The sequence below is a fragment of the Scyliorhinus torazame genome, chromosome 7 (genome assembly GCF_047496885.1).
Source record: "Scyliorhinus torazame isolate Kashiwa2021f chromosome 7, sScyTor2.1, whole genome shotgun sequence".
NCBI lineage: Eukaryota > Metazoa > Chordata > Chondrichthyes > Carcharhiniformes > Scyliorhinidae > Scyliorhinus > Scyliorhinus torazame.
The window spans coordinates 63,260,717-63,288,392 of record NC_092713.1 but is presented as its reverse complement, the minus strand read 5'-3'; the positions used below and the strand labels follow the sequence as shown (position 1 = coordinate 63,288,392).

Here is a 27,676-nt window from a genome sequence, read left to right as displayed (position 1 = left end):
GTGAGCACAGATATTGAGAAATCCTGCTATATCTTGAAAAACCAAAAAGAACGATTACATGTTCCTATTAGTGTCTTAGCTCAAAAGCTAACACCGTGTGGGAATTTGACAAGCTTCCCTTGCTCAATTATTATTCTCCTTTCAGATTATTTTTCTGCTACTGTGAGAAATAGTTTTCCTGACAGGCTAATAAATGCCCTCTCCCGAATCCTCTCTTCACAAACACGTTATCAGCCACTAAATTGCAAATTATAATGCAGCCTATCTCAGTTCCACAAGGCATTGTTTATATGCAGGAAGCATTATATGACCTCAGTAATAATTTTATGTGTTTTTGTTAACAGATAATATCAGGAGAGTGCTACCGGATCCATTACTTGAAGGAACGTTCCAAATCCTTTATCCGTAACCCATATGTAGCTGCTCTGTATAGGCAAGTTGGTTGCTTCATCTTTGGCTGCGCCATAAGCCAATCCTTCACTGACATTGCAAAAGTGTCCGTCGGGCGTTTAAGGCCACACTTTCTACATGTCTGCAGTCCAAACTTTTCAACAATCAACTGCTCCCTTGGTTATATTGTGGAGTTTGAATGCACAGGCAATGAAAGTGAAGTTCAGGAAGCAAGGTAAGAATTTTTGCCTAATAAGGAATGAAACGGAATGTTACTTTATATATGGTTAATGTTTCTGGTCAATGGCCTTTTTTTTGGACATGGTGAAAGATCACCAAACTGAAACATTCAAATTCTTCATTGATGCTGCCAGATCTCCTGAGTATTTGCTGGATTTCCTGTTTTTATTTTAAATTCCCATGGCTGGATTCTCCGTCGGCGGGATCCTCCCTTTCGCTGGCAGTGCACTCATGCCTGTGGATTTCCTGACAGCGTGGGGGTGCTCACAATGGGAAACCCCATTGGCCGGCTGCTGGGACGGAGAATTTGGTTGCCAGAGGGGGCCGCTGCACTCAAAAACTGGTGCGGCGAGTCGGAGAATCCCACCCCCAGTATCCGCAGTAGTGCTTTATAGTGTGATTGCAATATGGCTGGAATTATATTGCTTTTGCCTGCCTCCAAATCCTGAGTCCACGAAGATATGAGGGCGAAGTTCTTTGAAGGTAATGCAAAACAGCTATTATCGAATCAGTCACTCGTTTTTCATCATGCCCGTATGTTCATTGAAGTCAGAGCAAAAGGAGCTCAGGATAAGAGTAAAGTAGACCACCAAAACTGCAGCCTAACCCTTATTCAATTATACCTAATTCTTTTAGATTTTGTGGCATAATTGTAGAAAACTTTAGGAATACTGTACAATTTCATGGACTACGTTGTTTACAAGAGTCAGTAACATCAGCTGACTATAATTCACAGTGATTCTGTTATTGCCACATCTCGATGAAACTTGAATTCTTATGTATTTTAATTTGAATGTTTTACGCCTAAATTGAATGAAGGTTGCAGCTGTTTGTGATTGGCGTCACATTCTTTTCCTGTTTGTCAAAGCCACTCGCACAATTCCTCTGCTTTCTGGGCAAAAGCTTGTGATGGTGACTGAGATCTCAGCCTCCTCTAAAGAGTAGGCAAGAGCCCCACGTCACCTCTTTCTGGGAAGGCCCCTCCGCTTCTTGTTCTTCTCAGGCACTTTACGGGCCAGGGGTGGGCCTTCCTCCAGGATCAAGGACCCTGAGGGCAGAAATCCCAGCTGTCAGGAGCTGCCAGGCAGTCAGTGGCTGAAAACTCTATTGGATGGTAGCACGGTGTGGGGGTGGTGGCCTTTGCGGCTATGGCACCCACCCGATGCCGAGGATCGTCAGTAGATCCTCAGCCGAATGTGAGTGATGGCAGAAGGGGAGTCGTGGAGGGGGCGGATCATCAGCAATGGCAAGGGGCTGCTCTTCCTGCTGCAGGGTTCTTAGATCAAGCACTGAGTGATTCTGAACATGGGAAATCCCTCCCCTAACCCCTGGGAGCCATGAGCAATCCTGATGGAGTCAAATTGTCTGGGCGGATTTTGCATTCCAGGAGGGCGGGTGTGTTAGGGAATTGCGCCTGCCACCCCTTGGAAACAGTGTGGAGGCAGCTGCTGAGTGCTGAGGTGACCCAGTTAAATTGTCTGCCTCAGTGATGAGACTTTGTCAAATTGTAGTAAAAGGGGTTGGGCTCTCTTGCCCTGACAGCTCACTGCCCCATCCCCACCCACCCACTCTCCATGACCCATCCATGCCTACACATGCCTTAACCCACCGTCATGACCCTTAGAATCATAAAATCCCTATAGTGCAGAAGGAGGCCATTCAGCCCATCGAGCCTGCGCTGATCCTTCAAAAGAGCCTCCTACCTAGTCCCAATCCCCCTCTAGCCCTGTAACCCCACCCAACCTTTGGACACTAAGGGGCAATTTAGCACAGCCAATCCACCTAACCTGCACATCTTTGGACTGTGGGAGGAAACCTCAGCACCCAGAGGAAACCCATGCAGTCACAGGCAGAAAGTGCAAACTCCACACAGACCGGCACCTGAGGTTGAAATTGAACCCGGGTTCCTGGCGCTGAGGCAGCAGTGCTAACCACAGTGCCACCAAGACACCTTCATACACTCAATGCCAACCTATTCTCCCTCTACTCCCCACTCATGACCACATACAGCCCCTATGCCGAGTTATTGCAAACACATGACTCCACCACTCAAGCCCGTGGCCCCCTTGTAGATTCTGTGTCAATTTAGTGCCAATTTATGCCAACCCATAATCCTTACTCATCCTTATGGCCCTGTCTAGCTGCTGTGCCAACCTAACACCAATTTATGCCAACCCAAACAAAATAGGATCTGTTGTAAAAGGGGGCAGGACATCCAGATTCTGGGTCCTGGAGCCATTTTGGGTTTATTCATGCAACCATGTCACCATGGAGTGGTTATTTTTTCACAGCTGTACCTACTGTTTATCCAAATGAGATTTTTATTCTCCGGTTTCTTTTCTTCGCTTTGTGTAGTACGCTAAAACATTCAATATAAATTACACCCAGAGAGCACTCTGCACATTGTTATATTCACACAGTGTTTTATGGCTAAACATCTCAAAGCATTTCACAAAAGGGTTGCTTTTATTTATGCAAATGTATGGAGAGTCGGAGTTTAAGCATTTGTTCCATTATGCATGGTGTGCAATTAATCTAATTAGATTGGCCTTTCCCAGAATGGGTTTATCTTTCTGTGTAATTTGAATTTTGGGTGGGTGGAAATTTGGCAAGATAAGCATGCTTTGGTTACCCCAAAGTGCTGTAAAAGAGGCTCATTATTTTAGTTTCTTTTCCAGGAAGTCATTCTTTTCGGGACACGCTTCCTTCTCATTGTACACCATGTTGTACTTAGCGGTAAGTGACTTCATGTTTCATTTGTCTTTCTGTAGTCTATACCCAGGGATTCAAATTTCTTTAGGTTGGCATTTTGCTGAAAGTGTAATTCTTTCAAATCGTAGTTGTTTCTTGGTTACAAACCATTCACAGAGTAGATGGTATGTTATATTGGGATTATAAGTAAGCTTCTCTTGATGGCTGGGGATTGTAGATGATTACTGTGACAGATTCCAGGAAATGGAAGTGATGCTAGTAGTATGTACTACAGAATATGACAAAAGTATTCATAGCACAAAAACAGGCCATTCGGCCCAACTGGTCCATGCCAGTATTTATGCTCCACACAAAACTCCTCTCTCACTTCTTCATGAAAATATATTTTCATTTCTTTCACCCTCGAGTGCTTATCGAGCCTCCCCTTAAACATGTCTAACTTAGTTGCCAAAGGTAGTAAAGTTCTACACTGTAACTACTCTCTAGATAAAGAGATTTTTTTTGAATTCCCTTTTGGATTTATTAGTGACCATCTTATCGTTATGGTACCTATTTCTAGTCTTGTGCATGAGTACCTGCTGGGGCTTTGATTGTGCCACCAGCATTATGACATTCTCCAGACTTGTGAGCTTGGCATTTGTGTACTTTATAGCATGGAACTTCCGCAAAGCAGCGATTATTGTTGGATTGCCGTTCTAATCGTAGTTTGCTACCCGGACGCAGTTCCCATTTCTGGCTGGTTCTTTTGAGCCTGGCTTCTCCAGAAATGTGGAACGTGCAGTCCATCAGAGAACTCCGTTGCTATGTAGTAGCGGGGTGGGGGGTGACGGGGACAGGGACTGGTCACACCCCCTTTTTAGGGCACAACGTACCATAAGTTAAGTTTAAATGTCCAGTGTGAATGTTAGTGAATGGGCGAGGATAGAGCGGTAAGTGCGTAGGATAACAGGTGGTAGGGTGGCAGTTGGGTAGTGTGGTAGGTGGCTGAGTGGGTAGGAGGTAGTCAGGTTACATTAGGAGGGTTAGCCAGGTCAGGCTGGGAGGGTTAGTCAGGTCAGGGGCTCGTCAGGTCAGGCCAGGGGGGTAAGTCGGGAAATTGGGGGGAGTCAGGTTTGTTGGGAGATTGTGGGGGCGGGAGGGGTAGTCTGGTGTTCATGGTTAGTGTGGTCAGGAGGTGTAGCCTGGTTGGTCTGGGGGGAGTGGTTGGGTCGGGGTTTTGGGGGCAGCTAGCCGGGGGTATGTGAGGTGCATCAGTGGGTCAGTGCGAGTGATTGATTGGGTGGGATCTGTGCTGTAATTATCCAAGAGTTAGACTGGAGTTTTTCTGTCTAATACTTCCCGGATAACTATTCTGTCTGAAGGGTGAGTTGGAGGTTTTCGTGGAGGGTCCCAGTCGTAAGTTCCGACTTCTCAGATAATTCCCTCGGATGTCAGTGCGTCAGGACCTCTGTAGGGCAACGATGTACATTTTGGATCGTATATCCGGTTTCTGATCAACCGTCCACTGGAAGATTTGAGCCTACGTTGCCTCCACTGTTTCTACTGCTTGCGGCAAACATTGTTTTTACAAAAATATACTTTATTTTTAAAATATCCGAAAGAACGTTACAAACATATCAAAATGGTCACCACACAAAGTGCAACAATATTCACGTTCCCTACATACATCATGTTGTATTCTGAGGTGCTTCACTGGGCGGCATGGTTACACAGTGGTTAGCACAGTTGCTTCACGGCTCCAGGTTCCCAGGTTTGATTCCCGACTTGGGTCACTGTCTGTGTGGAGTCTGCTTGTTCTCCCCTTGTCTGCGTGGGTTTCCTCCGGGTGCTCTGGTTTCCTCCCACAGTCCAAAGATGTGCAGGTTAGGTGGATTGGCCATGATAAATTGCCCTTAGGTTAGGTGGGTTCACTGGGTTGTGGGGATAGGGTAGAAGTGTGGACTTAAGTAGGATGCTCTTTCCAAGAGCCAGTGCAGACTCGATGGGACGAATGGCCTCCTTCTGCACTGTAAATTCTATGGGCGGGATTCTCTCAGCCCGGGGCTGGGCCAGAGAATTGCCGCGACTGGCGCCATGCCCCGACGCCGGAACACGATTCTCCGGAGAGCGGCACAGTCAGCGCGGCGGCAGCTGGGGGGCACTACATGGGGCCCCCCCCCCCGGTGATTCTCCGCCCGGAATGGGCCGAGCAGCCATACCGAAAAACCTGAGTCCCGCCGGTGGCGTTCTAACCTGCTCTTCGAACCTGCAGGTTAGAATGGCGCCGGAGGGACCTCGGCGTGGAAGGGCCCGGGGTGGTCTGTGGTGGGGGGGGAGAGGGGGGTCCGACTCCGGGGGGTGCCTCTGCTGTGGCCTGGCCTGCGATCAGGGCCCACTGATCGACGGTCCGGCCTCTGGGGCTGGGGGCCTCCTTTCTTCCGCGCCAGCCCCTGTAGTCCTATGCCAGTGTTGCGTCGGGGCCGGCACGGAGAAGGGAGCCACTGCGCATGCGCGGACCCCCAGGCTCCCAATTGATGCCGGGATCAGCAGCTGGAGCGGCGAGGGTCGCTCCAGTGCCGTGCTGGGCCCCTGTAGGGGCCAGAATTGCTGATCCTGAGGCCATGTTGACGGCGTTGGGAAATACAATGGCATTTACGACGGCATCAACACTTAGCATCAGGATCAGAGAATCCCGCCCAGTGATTCTATGAAACTCTCCTCTGGGGCAGTCAGAAGATGAATGTCAGGCAGGACTTAACTAGTTTTTCCCATCCAAGGATGGCAATGTAACATTCCTTTTAAGTAGCTATGGTCTAATTCCATTAGACCTTTCTCCCTGATGAATTTAGTAACAAACAGCCATTCAAGAGGAGCACAATGCTGCATTTTGTCTCCTGCTGTGCAAATTCATGGTCACATAGCAAAACATGAAATAAAGGTATGTTAAGATTTGCATGTTTAAAGGTTGCTGCGATTGGTCAGTACCAATTTAGCTGCAGTATCGCCAGTCCTGGATGTCCTGTTTTTGTATCACACCTTGTGACTTTAACAAGTGGTGCTACGCCATTATGTTCTGACTTTTAAGTGTTATGGATAACACATCGGAGTCATAGGGTGATTTCTTTGTGCACATAATCAGCAGTATATCGCATAATAAACAGAGACGATAGAGACAAAGGGTTGACTGCACACGTCACAGAAAGATCCATTGTGGGAGGTTACAGGATAAATACAGTCTGAGCTACAAAAGACAAAAAAAAACTATTATTGAGTGGGAAACAAGCCATAAATGAACCTGGAGAAGCCACTGAGGTTTCTGGATTCATAATCTTCTTATAACCATAATCCTCAAGAGCAAATTTATCTCCAGAATTTAAGCTTGGGAAACTATAAGTATTCATATGCATTCAAAATGATGTAACTGGTCAAAACCTGGACACTTTCTGAGTACCTTTGAGTTCTTTCTGTAGGATCTGCCTTAATAGGTTTTGTTTCCATGAGCTGTCTTTGAGCTTCACTGGTTCTCAATGCATTTTACATTCCTTACTGCAACCAGTGTACATGTTCAGATCTGTCTTTGTGTTGTAAACCAAACAAATTTATTTGAGCACTGCCACTTTCTGAATCATGTTTATGATCCCATACACCTATTGAATCAGAGCTTTCACCCATTGCATAAGAAATGAGACTAAACATTCAAGCACTGAATTTGGATAACAATGGCCCTACAATTCTTTTCACATTGCATTGGCCATGTTTTTGTTCCTTTTGTTACAAATAGTATGCAAATCACAGTTTTATTTCAAGTTTAGCGCAGATAATTGATAAACCCAATCTCCAGTAAGCATGAAACACAACCCACTAAAGTGAGAGAACTGTTTTTAAATTTACCTTGGCTGGTCTGTCTTATGCCATTGTTGTGCATATACTGATGACCATAAACTTGCAGTTAGTTCTGCAGTCTATAGACTCATAATCTAGCTCAGCATACAGGCGCTAATAAGTATAATTCACGCACTGTTTCTCTGAAGTCCAATATAAACAAATAGCACAAACGTTCATGCATTATATACCATTTGCATTTAATTGTTCCGAAACCGCAATCTAGTATGCCAGATGGAACTGTAGATTTCAAATGCAAATTATTTATCAGAATTGTGCATGGACAGACTGTATGTATATATATACATACACACACACACACTCACACATACATAGCCACACACACATATATAAATATAAAACATCTATTTATGTAGGGAGTCATTATTTGGAAATAAATCCACTTTAAATAACGAGAAGTTTAATGTTTCTTTAAATGTAAAACAGAATTTCTGTGTGGCATTCTTTGTCACTTGAATCTTCTGAATGAATGCTTTTGTTCTTTTATTTACAAAAAATCCTTCCACAGAAATACTCCCTTATGAGTGAAAACTATGGAATAGATTTAGCAATATATAGTTGTACACTTAGCTGTGTTTCGCTGTACGATGTGAGGTTAAAGATCACTGGAATTCAGAATAAAAATTTGACCTTACCACCAGATTAGGTTTACTGATGCTGGCCAGACACTAGGCTTCACATGGTTTGATTTATGAAGCTTCTCAAATTGGGGTCAGACTCCTACCAGTTCAGAGCATTGGTACTGCAATAATTCAAAAGTCTTTTCTCTTTATAATACATTTTAATGGATAGCAGCGTAGAGATTTTAAGCAATAGAAGCATTCTTCCAAGGCTGTAGTAATAAAATGGTCAATTGTTCTTGTAATTCCTAAACATTACAAAGGACTTTTGCAACTAATTCCAAACATAATGCTCTTTATCTACGGATATTCTATTATGCCCCTGATATTAATAATAACAGGACATAGTGAGAACCTAAGTTGCATTGAGAGCAAAATACTGATTGACATCCAGCACTCAACTGACAGGCTTCAAAACAGGGGCAAGGGTTCCTGGGTAAATATACAAAGAAGTAGTTATAGACTGGTCCAGAATACCAAACTGGGAGTTAAATTACTTCCGCAGGGATTTGCTTTGATTTAAAAACAGCTAATTCCCAGAATGTGAAATTGTAATTTAAAAAAGCCCCCTTGACCTAAATGTTAGTCAGATTTAAGAATTGAAGATATTTTGCATTTTTTACTGGGCCAGGTTTTACTGGAATGGACAACTCGTGATGTGCCCCTTATTTGATCACGCACATATAGGTTTTATGATCATTTGCCCACAAAGGTGTTGGAAGTGCAAGCTGATAATGACAGTGCCCAAAACTGGGGTACCAGAGCTCTGTACAACTGTAGCCTAACTTCTGTGTTCAAAATGCAATCTAGATCAAACCTTTGAGACTTCCCAAAAGATCACCAAACGGCTGACCATGGCTTGCGGGGGGTGTGTGCAGGATTTGCATTGTGGGGAGATGGGGGCCCTCCGATGGACTTTGGGGCCACTTTGGGCCTTACCCACTTGGCCCGTCGCTCGGTCCACTGCATTAGGGCCAAGCTGGCAAATACTTGCACCAATCCATGGCGCGTGAATCCCGGCCCCAAAGGGCTGGAGAATTAGGGAGGCGTGAAGGATTCAGTGCCCAGCCTGTTAAAAGGATGAAAATGGGCCATTTTGCATCCTCCTGCTGGCGCAGGGCGTGAACCTTGAGGTGCCGATCCCGTTTTTCACCCCCACATGGGATTCTCCACCGCATCAGGAACTCTGCTACCGGCGGTGGGCGGTGAAGAACTCAGCCCTTTGCCTAATAAAATAAGAGAATTAGTGCCATTCAAAATAATTTAATTCTAGCAAATGATTAATAATCCATATAATGGACTTCCGGGTGCGGCGATGACCAGCTAAGTCGCACGTTTCGGCACCTCCCGTTGAAACGGACTTTTGGGCTCTTATTAAGAGCCCCAACGGCAATTCTTAACGGCCAAAATCATTGTGCGGTGAAATAGGAGGGAATCCCCCCCGTATAAATATGGATAAAGGAGAGGATAGTGGCCGGATTGCAGTGGATCCACTGGAGCAGCGGCAAGGAAGGGAAGCTCGAAGCAAGATGGCGTTGGAAAGTGGCTGTTCGGTATGGGGCCCGGAGCAACAAGAGTTCCTGCGGCGCTGTGTGGAAGAGCTGAAGAAGGAGGTGTTGGCCCCGATGCTACAGGCGATTGAAGGGCTAAAGGAGGCGCAGAGGACCCAGGAGTTGGAGCTTCGGGTCGTGAAGGCAAAGGCTGCGGAGAATGTGGATGAAATACAGGGCCTGGTGGTAAAGACAGAGACGCACAAAGCACAGCACAAAAGGTGTGTGGAGAGGTTGGAAGCCCTGGAGAATAACTCGAGGAGGAAGAATTTAAGAGTCTTGGGTCTTCCCAAAGGCATAGAGGGGGCGGACTTCGGGGCATATGTGAGCACGATGCTTCACTCGCTAATGGGATCGGAGGCCCCGACGGGCCCTTTGGAGGTGGAGGGAGCTTACCGAGTTCTGGCGAGAAGACCAAAGGCAGGAGAAATACCTCGAGCCATAGTGGTGAGGTTTCACCGCTACAATGACAGAGAGATGGTTCGAAGATGGGCGAAGAAAACTCGGAGCTGCAGGTGGGAGAACGCGGTGATCCGCGTGTACCAGGATTGGAGTGCGGAGGTGACGAGAAGGAGGGCAAGTTTCAACCGGGCCAAGGCGGTGCTCCACAAAAAGGTGAAATTTGGAATGTTGCAGCCGGCGAGACTGTGGGTCACACACCAAGGGAAGCACCACTACTTTGAGATGGCAGAAGAGGCGTGGACATTCATTGTGGACGAGAAGCTGGAATAGTCTGGCGAGAGAAAAAGCTTCTGTAATAAAGTGGTGGGGTGATTATGTGGGACGAGGAAGGGGAAGGAGGGAGAGGGGAATTTTTTCAATTTTGTAACTTTTCTCTTTTCCCCTCGTTGGGGGGGGGGGGGGGGGAGTATGGGGAACTGTGGGCGCCGGTGGGAAGGAAAGGGGAAGGAGAAGGGAACTGCGCCATCAGGGGCGGGGCTGAGTGGGAAACGCGGGCTTTGCTCCCGCGCTATGGTAATTGTGGCGGGAACGGGGACGCAGGAAGGAGGGGGCCTCGCACCATGAGGGGCCGAGGACAAACTGGGTAAGCCGAGGTCAGCCAGTTTGCTGACTTCTGGGAGCAACATGGGGGGTGCAACTACACTAGAAAGGGATCTAGCGGAGGGAGGGGGGAGTGGGGGGGGGGAGTTAACTGGGTTGCTGCTGCTAAGGGGAAGGGGGAGCTGTTATGGGGCGGGGTGGTCTGGACGGGAGAGCACCGTCGGTGGGATATACGGGGACGTGGGAACCGGGTGAGGAGCTGGGTTAGAAAAGGGGATGTCTAGTCGACATGGGTGGGGGGGTAAAGAGCCCCCCAACCCGGCTGATCACGTGGAACGTGAGAGGGCTGAATGGGCCGATTAAAAGGGCACGGGTACTCGCACACCTAAAGAACTTAAAGGCAGATGTGGTCATGTTGCAGGAGACGCACTTGAAACTGGCAGATCAGGTCAGACTACGTAAAGGATGGGTGGGGCAGGTGTTCCATTCGGGCTTAGATGCGAAGAATAGGGGGGTGGCTATCTTAGTGGGGAAACGGGTACAGTTTGAGGCAAAGACCATAGTGGCGGACAGTGTGATGGTGAGTGGCAGATTGCAAGGGGAGGCGGTGATTCTGGTGAACGTATACGCCCCGAACTGGGATGATGCAAACTTCATGAAGCGCATGCTGGGGCATATCCCGGACCTTGAGGCGGGAAAGCTGGTAATGGGGGGAGACTTCAATACGGTGCTTGATCCAGGGCTGGACCGGTCTAGGTCTAAGACCGGGAGGAGGCCGGCAGCGGCCAAGGTGCTTAAGGACTTCATGGAGCAGATGGGAGATTTATTAGGCCTAGGAGTAAGGAGTTTTCATTTTTCTCCCATGTTCACAAAGTGTATTCACGGATAGACTTTTTTGTCCTGGGAAGGGCACTGATTCCGAAGGTGACAAGGACGGAGTACATGGCCATAGCCATTTCGGACCACGCTCCACATTGGGTAGATCTGGAGATAGGAGAGGAAAAGGAGCAGCACCCACTCTGGAGATTGGATATGGGGTTGTTGGTGGATGAGGGGGTATGTCTAAGGGTGAGGGGGTGTATCAAAAGGTACCTGGAGCTTAATGATAACGGAGAGGTCCAGGTGTGAGTGGTCTGGGAGGCGCTGAAGGCGGTGGTCAGAGGGGAACTGATATCCATAAGGGCCCATAAAGGGAAGCAAGAGAGCAAAGAAAGGGAGCGACTGTTGAGAGAACTTCTGAGGGTAGACAGGCAATATGCAGAGGCTCCGGAGGAGGGACTGTACAGGGAAAGACAAAGGCTACATATGGAATTTGACCTCCTGACCACGGGCAAGGCAGAAGCACAGTGGAGGAGGGCACAGGGAGTACAATATGAGTATGGAGAGAAGGCGAGCCGGTTACTGGCCCAACAACTGAGGAAGAGGGGAGCGGCGAGGGAGATAGGTGGGGTGAGGGATGAGGAAAATGAGATGGAACTGGGGAGCGGAGAGGGTGAACGGGGTGTTTAAGGCATTCTACAAGAGGCTGTATAAGGCTCAGCCCCCGGAAGGGAAGGAGGGAATGATGCATTTCCTAGATCGGCTGGAATTCCCGAAGGTGGAGGAGCAGGAGAGGGTGGGACTGGGAGCATGGATTGAGGTGGGGGAGGTGGTAAAGGGGATTGGGAGCATGCAGGCGGGGAAGGCCCCGGGACCGGATGGGTTCCCGGTGGAATTTTATAGGAAATACATGGACCTACTGGCCCCGCTTTTGATGAGAACCTTTAATGAGGCCAGGGAAAGGGGGAAGTTGCCCCCGACTATGTCGGAGGCGACTATATCGTTACTCTTAAAGAAGGAAAAAGACCCGCTGCAGTGTGGGTCTTACAGGCCTATTTCCCTCCTGAACGTGGATGCTAAGCTCCTGGCCAAGGTGATGGCGACAAGGATAGAGGATTGTGTCCCGGGGGTGGTCCACGAGGATCAAACTGGGTTCGTTAAGGGGAGACAGCTGAACACGAATATACGGAGGCTGCTAGGGGTGATGATGATGCCCCTGCTGGAGGGGGAGGCGGAGATAGTGGTGGCGATGGACGCTGAGAAAGCATTTGACAGAGTGGAGTGGGACTACTTATGGGAAGTGTTGAGGAGATTTGGTTTTGGAGAGGGGTTTATTGGATGGGTACAGCTGCTATATAGGGCCCCGGTGGCAAGTGTGATCACGAATAGGCAGAGGTCCGACTACTTCCGTCTTTATAGAGGGACAAGACAGGGGTGTCCCCTGTCTCCGTTACTGTTTGCATTGGCAATTGAGCCGCTGACCATAGCACTGAGGGGCTCTAGGAAGTGGAGGCGAGTACTCAGGGGAGGAGAAGAACACCGGGTATCATTATATGCAGATGATCTATTGCTGTATGTTGCGGACCCAGTGGAGGGGATGCCTGAGATAATGCGGACACTCAGGGAGTTTGGGGAATTTTCGGGGTACAAATTGAATATGGGGAAGAGTGAGTTGTTCGTGGTGCATCAGGGGGAGCAGAGCAGGGGAATAGATGATTTACCACTGAGGAGGGTAATAAGAGATTTCCGGTACTTAGGGATCCAGATAGCCAGGAGCTGGGGAACCCTACATAGGCTTAATTTAACACGATTGGTGGAACAGATGGAGAAGGATTTTAAGAGATGGGACATGGTGTCCCTGTCACTGGTTGGTAGGATGCAGGCGGTCAAAATGGTAGTCCTCCCGAGATTTCTTTTTCTGTTCCAGTGCCTCCTGGTGATGGTTACGAGGGCTTTTTTCAAAAAAATTGAGAAGAGTGTTATGAGCTTTGTGTGGGCTGGGAAGACCCCGAGAGTGAGGAGGGGGTTTTTGCAGCGTAGCAGGGATAGGGGGGGACTGGCACTGCCGAGCTTAAGTGATTATTATTGGACCGCCAAAACTCAATGGTGTGCAAGTGGATGGGAGAAGGGGAGGGAGCGGCGTGGAAGAGACTGGAAATGGCATCCTGTAAAGGAACCAGCCTACAAGCATTGGCGACGGCGCCGTTGCCGTTCTCCCCGAAGAAATACACAAGTCCAGTGGTGGTGGCAACGCTGAAAATTTGGGGGCAGTGGAGACGGCATAAGGGAATGACGGGTGCCTCGGTGCGGTCCCCGATAAGGAATAATCATAGGTTAGTCCCGGGGAGAATAGATGGGGGATTTAGAACATGGCAGAGAGCAGGGATTGTGCAACTAAGGGATCTGTTCCTAGACGGGACGTTTGCGAGTCTGGGAGCGCTAACGGAAAAATACGGGTTGCCCCAGGGGAATGCATTTCGGTATATGCAATTGAGGGCTTTTGCGAGGCAACAGGTGAGGGAATTTCCGCAGCTCCCGACGCAGGAGATTCAGGATAGTGATTTTGGGGACATGGGTGGGGGATGGTAGGGTGTCAGATATATACAGGGAAATGAGAGATGAGGGGGAGATCATGGTGGATAATCTGAAGGGAAAATGGGAAGAAGAGCTAGGGGAAGAGATCGAAGAGGGGCTGTGGGCAGATGCCCTACGCAGGGTAAACTCTTTGTCCTCGTGTGCCAGGCTTAGCCTGATACAATTCAAGGTCTTGCACAGGGCGCACATGACCGGAGCAAGGCTCAGTAAATTTTTCGGGGTAGAGGATAGGTGTGGGAGATGCGCGAGAAGCCCAGCGAACCACACCCACATGTTTTGGTCATGCTCAGCACTGCATGGGTTCTGGGTGGGGCTGGCAAATGTGCTTTCGAAGGTGGTGGGGGTCCGGTCGAGCCAAGCTGGGGGTTGGCTATATTCGGGGTTGCGGAAGAACCGGGAGTGCAGGAGGCGAGAGAGGCTGATGTTTCGGCCTTTGCGTCCCTAGTAGCCCGGCGAAGGATAATGTGAAAGGAAGCTAAACCCCTGGGCGTGGAGGCCTGGATAAACGACATGGCAGGGTTTATAAAACTGGAACGGATAAAGTTCGCACTAAGAGGTTCGGCTCAAGGGTTCACCAGGCGGTGGCAACCGTTCATTGACTATCTCACAGAACGATAAAGGAACTGGGAAAGTAGCAGCAGCAACCCAGGGGGGGGGGGGGGGGGGGGAGGGAGGGCTCGGGGGGGGGGGGGGGGGGAGGGGAGGGCTCGGGTGGGTCCTCAGGGGTGTTTTTGTATGGATATTTTTACTTGGATATGTATATTGGCTTGTTTGACTTTATTATTTGGGAGAGTTAATATTTTGTTATGGCAGTTGCCATTTAGTTTATATATTATTTATTTGTTTAAAAACAGTCATTATTTATATTGTTTTATTGGTGTAAAAAGGGAAAACATTTTGTACTGTCTTGTTTGGCCAAAAAAATTTGAATAAAATATATTTAAAAAAAAAAAAAAATCCATATAATATAGTAGGATCAGTAAATGTGTTGCGCACTCCATTTTCTTTGAAAATTGCCCCCCTCCATCCTTTGGCATTGATCACATCAGTGGTTTCACTGGTAACTTAGCCACAGATCTATTAAACGTTTGTGTACATACTAGCTTTTCTTGATTCCAGTATGCTCATTTTGAAACTGGGGTCCTGTAGAATCTAAACCTTGAACACCAAAGGGTGCAACAGTGGAACCAGTCAATGGAATGAATTCAATATTAACTTTCTCTTATATTCTGGAAAGCAGGCACTTCAAAAATGTAAGATGGCTTTGGAATGGTTCCCCCATCATACCTACACGTCCATGGAAAATTATTCACAAAATGTTTTGAAAATAATTAACTGTGTAATTAATGTCCCAGTGGTGTTGATCCTTTGTATTACATTTAGTGATGCCAAATAGCTCTGGTCTCCAGTGAATACTTTACATGGTTTGGCACATGTACAACTGTTGCTGTGTATTAGGCCTGGCACATTTGTTTGAACCTTGCTCTCTATTTACAGGAGATGCCATCAGCTACCACAGTTGTGTACACTGCTCTCCATATGGAAACATTCTCGTATCAGTCAGCATGTTCCCCCAGATCCTGAGTTTCCCTTGATATGGAAACGCTGGAAGTGAACAGTTTTCATAGCCTTTAATGTGCTGTGAGGTTTATCATTGTTTTTATCTTTCATTTCTTTTACAGGCAAACGTGTTTTTCTCTTGAGCCTGAACCAACACTATAACTTGCCTTTAATAATTGCTGCTATTATTGCAATTTCTCTACCAGTTTCCATGAGTATCTTGTTCCTTGCAGCACAGTACTGTTCTGACCGAGCAAAAGTGTTGTGCATTTTAATCAGAATATTTCAAAGGCGAATTGTACTCACCTTAGGCGGCAACTTATACCAGTCGGTATCTTTAGACTTAGCCTCCTTTATTATACATTTAAAATTCTAGTTAAGGACAGAGATTCTCCGTGACATCTTGACATCATATTCTGCTAAATCTGCAGAAATTGAAACAGGCTGTGGACAGAAATTGTGTTGTGATAATACAGAGAAAGAAAGGATTTGCATTTATAGATAGTCTTTGACAAGCTTTGCATGTCCCAAAGTCCTTCCCTGTCTATGTTGGCAGTCCAATGCCAAAATCTCCACATCATGGCAAATGTAATAGACAACTTGTGTCCAAGTCTCACAAATAACAGTAGGATAAATGACTAGATAGTCTGTTTTAGTGATGTTGACTGGGAGGGTTAAATATTAGCCTGGGCACCTAGAGGAATCCTTATTCTTCTTTAAATAGCACCACAGGACCTATTTCATCCACCTAAGAGGCTGATGGGACCTTGATTTAATGTCTCATCCCAAAGGTACTCTGTTATTGCAGTGTCAGCCTAGATTATCCGTTCTAGTCTCCAGACTATAACATTTTGAATAATATGCTAAAATGCACCAGCTAAATAAAGATTCCGTTTGACTTAAGCAAGACATATTATTACCATATTAAAATTAAAAAGTATTGAAGTGAAATACAATATTAACTAAATATAAACATGCAGATATGAGTCGAGGAAAGGTCATTTAGTTACCCTCTTCCAAAAATACACGGCCTGAATTTAACGTTATCCCACCAGCAGGTTTTTAAGTGTGGGAGGAACAGAGTGTGAAGTTGCAGAGGTAGGACTCCCCCCTGTTTCCCGCACGCCGCGACCACACAGCGATTTTATGCTGGGGCAGGCAAGGCCTCAGATGGGAAGCCACTCAATGCTCCAATTGAGGCCCTAAAGTGGCCTATTACTCACTTGGAAGCCCTCTTCTGACTGAGGGCACCCTCCCAGTAAGGCCGTGTGACATCCACATCTCCACCCCGGCCTCTCCTCCGAGACCGTGACCACCCCTCTCGCAACCCCTCGTGGCCCTCACTACTCTCCCCAAGCTGGGACCCCTTGTTTTCCGGCTCCGATACCTGGGCTCTGGCAGCTTGGTGTAGTTCATCTCCTGTCCACCTCTACACAGTCGCTGCAGGGTCTGGGGAACTACTGGCCAATCAGATTGGTTGGCAGCTCTCTAAGGCAGGACTTCCTCCTGAGTGAGGGGCAGAAGTCCTATCTGCAGCCAATCAATGCTCATTGGAGCACAAATTGGCTGCAGGATAGTCTGAGTCAGCGGCAATGTGTTCCCCGCTATCCAAAAAATGCGGGGCGCTGTATAATTTAGAGAATCACACATTGGTTTATTTAATCTGTTTAAGGGGGCTGATAAATCACTGCTCCAACTTCCAAGATGATTTTAAAAAGGTGTATGTGGTTTCTCCCTGACATGATTGTTTTAATCCCATTAATCTCACACATGCACTCAAGCACACACACACAGACCTGCACATGCACACACACACACACAAATTGTGATGTATTTGGTTGTTTTCCCTTGTATTGCTCATTAAAATATTTCACAAAATTTGAATTGACGAACTGCTGAAAAGTGACTTTACTTCTAGGTCTCCACCTTAGCTTCCTTTTATTGTTAAGTATAGCCCATGAATTTTCTTTAAAGGGTTTATTTTAGCAATGTGCGGTTGAAATTTGACACCCACCCGTAAATATATGACATGCAAATCCCCTCTCAGTGATGAAAGAGTCAGATGCTAAAACAGCCTCAGTTTACAGGGCAGTATACCAGCTAAGTACAGGGAATATTTCAAATCTTCTGGACCCTTGTGTTCATTTATCAAGCCCCCTGTTTAATTCATACATAGGTAAGAACATTTACTTTGTTTAAATGTGAAGGGGAGGGGAAGAAGAGGGAGGGGCAGCCCCCCCCCCCCCCCCCCCCCCCGCGTAAAGAGACTAGAAATATGAAACTGCAGTATTTCATTCATGGTTGTATCGCTAAGGGATGTTAGAAAACCATATCCCTATTCTGCTGCAAGTTTCTTTGGAGACTTGGTCAGGGTACAGGTTTTGCCTGGAACAAATGGTGATTGTGAGAGACATTCAATGTCTTTGTGCATTCTGTTGCAAAGTGTCACGGTTGATTATTAATTGCCTATTAGAAAAAAAAATCACAGCATTAGTTGAAAAGAACAATATTGAATCGTGTGGGTCATGTAAAGGTGAATCCAATTATTAAGGAGCTAGTAACACAAATGCTAGCCTGGCCAGCGGCTAAATCCCATGAATGAATTAAGAAAAAAACCTGTTGTGAAACATTTCATTCGTACAGTATTTCAAATGGACAGGATATTAGGATATAAAATCTAGCAACAAAAAACGAAAAGCAATTCATGTTGCATAAAATGATATGTGACTTTGCAGGAAACTTGTAGCTGATGGTCATCCCATTAGATTGCAAATCTTATCTCGCTGGGGGAGTTTGTACAATTGGGAATTTGTGTTGAAGTTACATTGGTGGGTTGCTACAGTGCATCTTATAGAAAGGTCACACTGCGAGCATTGTGTCCTGTTGGTGGAGGGACATAAAATAATTCGAATGATAGTCGTTCCAATCAATCGCATTGCTCAGTTTTGATTAATAACTGATTGGCAAGTATTTCATTGCACTCCCAACTTGGGCTCTATATAAGGTGGAGGGGCATTGAGGAGTCAGGAGTTAATAAGCCACTCATCGTAGATCTCGCCTTGTTCCTGGAGTAGCTGACTAGATATGGGTAGTCAACTTTCTAATCAAAAATGACCCCATCCCCTCCAGGGAGATGGTGTGTATCATAGAATTTACAGTGCAGAAGGAGGCCATTCAGCCCATCGAGTCTGCACCGGCCCTTGGAAAAAGCACCCTACCTAAGCCCACACCTCCACCCTATCCCCGTAACCCAGTAACTCCACCCAACTTAACCCAACATTTTTGGACACTAAGGGCAATTTAGCATGGCCAATCCACCAAACCTGCACATTTTTGGATTGTGGGAGGAAACCGGAGCACCCAGAGGAAACCCACACAGACACGGCGAGAAAGTGCAAACTCCGCACAGAATGTGACCCAAGCTGGGAATCGAACCTGGGACCCTGGAGCTGTGAAGTAACTGTGCTAACCACTGTGCTACCGTGGGACCTCACAATGGCAATGCTGTTGAAAATCAGAAGGAGGTGGATAGAATTTTTATTGTTGATGAAGCACTTATGAATGTTACCAGCCATTTGTCAGCCCAAGACTGAATGCTATCCAGGTTCCCTCGTAAGGTGGCATGGATGGCTTCATAATCAGAGAAGATGCAAATGGAGCTGAACGTTGTGGAATTGGTAGCAAACTGCTCCCTTCTGACCTTCTGATGGAGGGTAAGTCATTAACGAAGCAGCTGAAGATGGTTGGGCCTTGAAGGCTCCTTTAAGGAGTTTCTGTAATGTTTCCTGGGACTTTATTGTTTGCCCCAATCAACCGAAACCATATCAGGTATGATTCCAGGTATTAGAGGGTTTTCCTTTTGATTTTGTTGACCAGTTTTGTCAAGGCTCTGTGCTGCCCCGAGGATGAATGCTGCTTTAATGTCAGAGGTAACTACCCTCAGCTTTTCCGAGAGCAAAATTCACAATTCTTTCCATCATCTTACAGATGATTGTGAGGAAGATGCATGGAAAAATGTTCCAGGTTAGATTTTAGAACATAGAACATAGAACATAGAACGATACAGCGCAGTACAGGCCCTTCGGCCCACGATGTTGCACCGAAACAAAAGCCATCTAACCTACACTATGCCATTATCATCCATATGTTTATCCAATAAACTTTTAAATGCCCTCAATGTTGGCGAGTTCACTACTGTAGCAGGTAGGGCATTCCACGGCCTCACTACTCTTTGCGTAAAGAACCTACCTCTGACCTCTGTCCTATATCTATTACCCCTCAGTTTAAAGTTATGTCCCCTCGTGCCAGCCATATCCATCCGCGGGAGAAGGCTCTCACTGTCCACCCTATCCAACCCCCTGATCATTTTGTATGCCTCTATTAAGTCTCCTCTTAACCTTCTTCTCTCCAACAAAAACAACCTCAAGTCCGTCAGCCTTTCCTCATAAGATTTTCCCTCCATACCAGGCAACATCCTGGTAAATCTCCTCTGCACCCGCTCCAAAGCCTCCACGTCCTTCCTATAATGCGGTGACCAGAACTGTACGCAATACTCCAAATGCGGCCGGACCAGAGTCCTGTACAGCTGCAATATGACCTCCCGACTCCGGAACTCAATCCCTCTACCAATAAAGGCCAACACTCCATAGGCCTTCTTCACAACCCTATCAACCTGGGTGGCAACTTTCAGGGATCTATGTACATGGACACCTAGATCCCTCTGCTCAGCCACACTTTCAAGAACTTTACCATTAGCCAAATATTCCGCATTCCTGTTATTCCTTCCAAAGTGAATCACCTCACACTTCTCTACATTAAACTCCATTTGCCACCTCTCGGCCCAGCTCTGCAGCTTATCTATATCCCTCTGTAACCTGCTACATCCTTCCACACTATCGACAACACCACCGACTTTAGTATCATCTGCAAATTTACTCACCCACCCTTCTGTACTTTCTTATAGCTGGTACAGAGCTGGGCAATTTCCTACATTGTTGGGTCAATGTTTGTTCGAATAGCAGTAGAACTGCTTGATTGGGAAGAACTTGAGACAGGATTGGATAGTTCTAGTTGAACTTGAACACTGTAGCCAGAATATTGTCAGCGTACACAGTCTTCAGTGGGACCACTATACTTAACCTCTGCTTAGTGTCATGTGATATTAACCAAATTGGTTGGATTCGCAACTATGGCGGTGGAAAGATATGAAAGACAGAAGATGGTGAAGGACATTAGATTCTTTTGGCAGACTATGATTGCAAACCTTTCAGCCTTGTATTCATGTGCTGGATTCTGGCATTGTTCCTGGAGCGTCCCCGTCACTTACTTGACTGTCCACTATCCACTGTGCGTTCAACTGGATGTGGTAGGGCTACAGAGCATTGGTGTTACCCTTTGGCTTTGATGTTGCTTCACTCTGTTACCAGCCTTCTGTGTTTGCCCGTTACTTGCAAGTAGCCATGTGTTGTTGCATCATTGTATTGACCGTGAAAGTTCTTAGAATCGTATATAAAAAGCCGAATCAAGCCATACTGTGATTAGAGTTAGGATAATGTATAAACAACATGCTCTCGGAGAACGAAACAGACTTTTGAGTAAAAAATGAAACTTACTGCAAACACTACATTGGGTACAAGCTTCCTTGTGTCAGAACTGGGATGGAAATGCCAGGTTCACAGCTACCAGATTACGAGGCTGGAAAGAAATGTCAAAAACATGTGGTGAAAATGAAAACAACACTTTGAAGTTTATGTAACAGTAACAACCCCAGGAATTCTGGAAAGTAAGCCATGCCTTGGGATTCAAACACACCGTGTCATCATCAACGCACCGGCTATCTAATGGGAGATCCAAGCCAGCTGTTTGGGTTTGCAAAAGAACTTGATGCCACGACCAAAAGGTTAAGATATTGTTATAGACCTGCTCGATTTTCAGAAAATGCATGGAGCTGGATAACATGAATGACGTAATTGTCAATGGCCTCAAGGAGGAAAACAGCATCTCCAGCTCAGGCAGCTGCTAAAAATAAAATCATTAAAAGAGTTCCATGAATCTCGAATACAAGAATAAGCACAAGAATTAGAAGTGAGAATCTTGCCTTTCAAACTCACTGCTATCAGAAGACACAGTGATGGTATGTGCACCCGAGTCTAATGACTAGAATCTAGAAGCCTCATCGCAACATTTGAATTGTTGAAGCCAAAGCAATAGTTAATCCAAAGATCTGACAAGAAACTGAACCTAATATTAGTCAAAGTGATCCAGAATGGATTTTCATTTCATTTTCATTTCATTTCATTATCCAACCAGAATCTAGAACCACCTGAGAGTATAGATGATTGTTAACTTCTATGATATTCTAACTACTATTATAATAGTCACCCCCATGTACAGATTAGGGTCTATGTGAATGTTGAGGTTAGTTGAAAAAGGCTTGTAAAGAAATAGGAAACAAACCCAGGTCCTCGGCGGCATGAGGCAGCAGTGCTAACCACTGCGCCACTGTAAGACCCCTTGCTAAGTTAAATATGCATTTACGATATTCTCCTGGCATCTATGACCTAACAGCCGTGCTTGGGATACCTCACCAGGGTGTTGTTTAGTACTGGTTTCCACAAACGTGGACCAATCGTAATGGCAATTGGGGGCATCTCCCAGGCCATTAGACTCCCTTGGGTGGTTGGAGACAGGGCAGGGTTTCACCCTGCCACTCCCTCTGGTACTTGGGTGCTTGGCACTGCCACCCTGACGCTCTGGCAGTGCCACCTGGGCATCCTGGCAGAAGAAGTGCCAGGGTGTCAGGCTGACAGTGCCAGGGTGCCTGGTTGCCAGGATGGCACTGCCAGCGTTCAGGCTTGGGGGGCCTTACGGGTGGAGGAGAGGGGGTGATGAGACATTCCTGGTGGCCTCCCGGTTAGCGGAAAGGGGAGGTTGAAAATGGACTGGAGCGGGGCTGAAAGGGGGGTGAAATTGGGGCAGCCAGACAAAATGGTGCCCCAATCTGTGAAGAGCCTTTCCTGCTGGGCTTGCCAGCAGGAAATGACTCGAGTGCGGCCTGGCGGACAGAAAAGCCCTGAGGCCAAAACAAATGACAAAGCACCATTGAATAGCGGGGTGTTCCTTGGCGCTGCAGCCACTGAGAAACACCCTGCTAAACGCGCCCAAAACCAGACAGACTTTTTTTCCCGTTGAATCACGCCCAAGAGTAGTTGTTCAACGATGTGGCAGAAGATAGGAAGTGGTGTTCCATAAGGATCAATGCTGTGACTACTGCTGTTCCAATTACATTAATGATTTGCATTTTGGAATCAAAAACATAATTTCTAAATGTGCAGCTAACACTAAATTGGGGGAACAGTCAATACTTAGGAGGACAGCAACAAATTACAGGAGCATGTTAATAAACTTGCAGAATAGGCAAATAGTTGACAAATAAAGTTCAGCATAGATAAATGTGAGAGAGTGCATGTTGGTAGAAAGAACATGGAGGTCAGATGTTACTTGGAAGGTGCAAGGCTAGGTGGGGTAGAGGAACATGGGAATCTCAGAGTACAAACACAACAATTACCAAAGGTTGTGCCAAGGTGGTGGCGGAGTGGAATTGTCAATAGACTAGTAATCCAGAGACCCAGGTTAATGCTTTGGGGACAGGCATTCGAATCCTGCCATGGCAGATGGTGGAATTTGAATTCAATAAAAAAAATATGGAATTCAAAGACTAATGATGACCAGCCAATGTCGATTGTTGTAAAAATCCTATCTGGTTCACTAATGTCCTTTAGGGAAGGAAATCGGCCATCCTTACCTAATCTGGCCTACATATGGCTCCAGATCCACAGAAATGTGGTTGATTCTTAAATGCTCTCAGAAGTGGCCTAGCAAGTCACTCAGTTCAAGGCACGGTGGCACAGTGGTTAGCACTGCTGCTCCACAGCTCCAGGGACTCCAGTTCAATTGCCAGCTTGGGTCACTGTCTGTGCGGAGTCTGCACGTTCTCCCCGTGTCGGTGTGGGTTTCCTCTGGGTGCTCCAGTTTCCTCCCACAAGTCTGAAAGATGTGCTGTTAGGTGAATTGGACGTTCTGAATTCTCCCTCAGTGTACCTGAGTGTGGCGACTAGAGAATTTTCACAGTAACTGCATTGCAGTATTAATGTAAGCCTACTTGTGACACTAGTAAAGATTATTATTGTTATTAGGGATGGGGAACGAATGCTGGCCCAGCCAGCGAAGCCATTATCCCATAATTAAATTTAAAAAAAGAAATGCATGGGCTTGCATATCAGGAACGGAATGGATTGACAGGTTGAGTTTCATCTCTTGAAACAAAAAGGTGACCTAAAAGAGGTCTTTAAAATTCAGAAAGATTTTGATGGAATGAATCCTGAATGAATGAGGTAACTACATAAGCATAAATACAAGCCATAAAAGAAGAGGACCACCAAGAAATCTTATTGGAAGACAGAAGAAATGTGGAACTTGTTTTCACAGGGAGTGGTTGACGTGAATAGGAAAGATACATTTAATGGGAAGCTTGACACACATCTGAGGGAATAGATGGTGGGTTTCGATGAGAACAAGGTGAAGGCACAAGTGGAGCATGAATACTGAAATGGGCTGGTAGGGTCAAATGACCAATTTCTGTGCCGTATATCCTACATAATCCGATGTAACTTTTCAAAACCATGGCAATGTCTTGGGAAAGCAAACATAGTTTATAGCATCCTGAGTGAAATCACCAACTGCATTGATCTGTGTGAAAATATAAGAAATCTAGTCGAGGAAGGATGTTACCATGTCTAATTTGGCTGTGTTAATGTATGGAGCAATTTTCACAATTCCTTTGGCCAAATTGTTTCAGTTGAAGAATTAGAACGGCCAGATTTGACGATTACACGATGCATAATTTTTGTTTCTGTACTATAATGTCCATGAAGTTCAGTTTTTCAGTAGCTGAGATGTGGTTATCTCAGCTATTTTATAAAAACAGCTGTCAGGGGGGGGAAGCCAAACCTTTCACTGCCAATAATTCCGGAGTATAAACGGATGATCGATTATTTATTCTGTGTGGATGGTACAGTACCATCCACCTTTTACCTGAAGGGGGAGGAATCATTCTTATATTTTGTGTTTTTATTGGAAGATTTACCACATAAGATATGCTTAAATTGAAGGTGTCATTCTGAAGGCCATTGTCCAGTTTAGTGTCAATGAGGGATGGCATTTGTCCTGAGCAGCATGGAAAATGAGTGATAGTAAATGGATATCTCCTTTTACACCCTGCCAGATTATTTTCATTGAGCTCAATGGATAAAATAATCAGGTGCAGTGTAAAGGATGATAGTCAAATAAAACCGTATTTGGAGGAACCCCCGCGGGTTGTGCACTGAGTTTTCTAAAATACATCCCTCTAGTTCATAGACATTAATTGTGCAATTTGTTTTAGCCATGATACTATAACTTGTTTAAACAAAATAGATTGTTTTTAGCCTTATTATGACCAGAAGCACCTCAAATTACAATTAAGTAGTTGATAGTTGGTGGTATACGTGAAATGGATTCTTCCTAATGTGATAACCAGCTCGGATCATGTTTGGATCAGTTTGAGACAATTAAAAAGATCAAACATCCAAATGAATGAGTGATTTAAAGTGAGTGAAACCAATTGGATTGTTCCTTGAAGACAGCAGTTATTGAATTTCTCTGACCCTCTGGTGTAATAAAACCTGACTTGGAGGACCCCATTTGGTAATGTAATAATGGCTTTCTACTTATATTCTTCAGAAACCCAGCTCTGTGCACAAGGCTCAAGATGCTTCACATTAATCACCAACAAATTAAGATTCCACTGCTTATAATTGCATCCAGTTGTACAAACATAGCCTTTCAACAAATGTATAGAAGAAACAAACAACAGCGCAGCAATATTCCTTCCAGACTAACTGTTGCATTTCTAGATCTGATATTCTGCTTGGCACAGATTTCGCCAATTCCATCCTTTATGTTCTGCTTAAACATCTGTTAACGGTCGCCCAATCTAAACAACAATTGTTTTATGGAGAATGAGTCACTTTGACAGTATTGATATTAGATCTTAGTTGTTTAATTATACACTGTATCTCCTACCATTGCATGGAACAGGAAGTCGGTGCTGCCGACACCATCATTATCCAAACAGGAATTTGGCACCCACTCAACGTGTGGGCGCATGCATAGTGCCGCTGATGTGATCATCGTGTGCCCGTTGAACGGTTGTCGCCCCCCCTCGCAGCACATCTCGCCAACATCCTGGCCACTTTTGCTCACCACTGCCTTGTTGACTCTTTGTCACTTTGCTTGCTGCTCCGCTCAATGTCTGCCTTGCTGCCCACCTCATTGCCCACCCTTGCTACTTCACCCGCCACCCCCTCTCTGCCCTGCTAGCTGCTATACAAAAGAGCCAAACATTTCAATGAACAAAACCTCTACTGTAGATTAATATCTAAGTTTTAAACAAACTGCTTTCTGCTTTAAAGTTAGTTCAATCTCAGTGTTCCTTGATGCAGGCAGAGATGTCACGGGCACTGCAACAGCAGGTACGGTGAGTGCCCCCACCCCCGCCGAGGTTACAATGAGAACAAATGCAGCCTTTAAAATATGGATTTAAAAAAATCAATATACTACTTCATCAAAAAGTGATGTAACATAAGGCTCAGGCCATGATCTTGCCCTCTTTGCAGCTGTCAGTGTCACACACTCAATCCACCATCAATGCCTTTCCTCCTCCACATGATACTGTGCTTTACTAGTTCCTCTCCAACCTGATACGCTTACAAACATTACATCATTTCAACTGGTTTCTCATCCTGTGCCCACAAGATCACCTTTGGTTTCCTTCAGGACACAAGTCATGGCTCCCTTCTCTTCACCATTGACTTGACTCTGTGGTGATCATTTTCAGAAGCACAGGGTTGGATTTTGCAATGGCATTTGGGACCCTGAAATCGGGACAAATGGGGGGCCCTGCCCCTGCACTTGCTGGGAGCGAGACTGGCAGAACATCTCTCTGGAGACTAGTTCCTAATTGGCCGCCTCCAAGCTTGCCGCACTATTAAGGATAACAGGTGGGCTCTCAATGCTGCTGGCCAATCAGAGGGAGGTGTAGGTCAGATTGAAAGTGGGTCTTAATCCCACTGGGCTGTTTATTAGGGAAAAATTAGGATCTAGACCGGTAGGTCAGTTAGCTTGGTGGGTAAACCCATTTGATGGATTTCAATTGGCTGTGATTATTGCCTTTTATAAACACAGCCCTGTCTTAGCATATAGAGCCTCCAGCTCTTATGTCTTCCCCTTGGCTTGCCACAGGAAGGTAAACTCTAATGAACTATCAGGCTCCACTCATTGGGGAGGGTGGGTCCGCTACCAGAAAAATGGTAGAGAACCACAGAATTGCCCCTAATTGGAGCCTTAACAGCAAATTGTTTGCCAGCCTCCGCGGAGTGGGCAGCTGACCTCCAAGAAAGTTCCCGAGTGGCAGGAATGCTATGAGGGTCTGTCCCAACGAATCATCCCACTATTCTCCAGCTGCCCCCGACCCAGCCTCCAAGCCCACAAGCCACTGGAAAATTCAGTCCACAATATCACTTTTCACACGTGTGACCTGAGGGCACCTCAATCAGTAGCCAATTTAAAAGGTTGTCGGTCACCATCAGTGTTGCAATGTACTTGATTAGTCTGATGACAAGAACTTTATTTCGTTCTTTCCCAGTGATCCTGTGAGATTTGAGGAATCCTCTTGTACGCAACAACATAGTTTTAAAAGAGATCCCAGAGGGGTCATTTGGACACGGTTTTAATAATTAACTGCTGAGAATGATGTAAGTCCTGCCCAAAACATTGTTAAAAACTTTAAACACAGTGGAAATCTGAAATAGAGACAGAATTCTGAAAGTAGACAGTTATTCAGTTAGTGTCTATAACAGGCATGTTAAAATTATAGGTACACGGCCCACTTTAGAACAGAAACATATTCTCATACTTGGATGAAAGCACATTGGTAGCACAATTATTTCCATCGCAAAAGTATTTCAAGCTAGGAGTTCAATGTAAACAGTTTTTCTCCAAAAGCAGTTGACCTGGAATGAGCATTGCAATGTGTATACACCTCCCAAATAGAACTTCTTCAATTCTCTCCTCTCTGTTGAATTAATGAATGGTGATGGCCAGGGTTTTTAGGTGCCTGGTGTTGGAATGTTATCCACAGCTTGGTTATGATTAAATGATTACTGAATGTAAGCAGCCTAATTAAATCAAATTTGAGCAGAGGATGAG

General features: G+C 45.9%; 1 protein-coding gene across 3 annotated transcripts in view; it reads left to right on the top strand.

The window, feature by feature from the left end:
• plpp3 (phospholipid phosphatase 3) overlaps positions 1-27,676 on the top strand; it is a 195,063-nt gene that overhangs the window by 120,178 nt on the left and 47,209 nt on the right. For all 3 annotated transcript variants that reach the window (XM_072510805.1, XM_072510803.1, XM_072510806.1), the window contains exons 3-4: positions 345-625; positions 3,309-3,366. In XM_072510805.1, the coding sequence (XP_072366906.1) occupies positions 345-625; positions 3,309-3,366 (339 nt within the window). The remainder of the gene's footprint in view (positions 1-344; positions 626-3,308; positions 3,367-27,676) is intronic.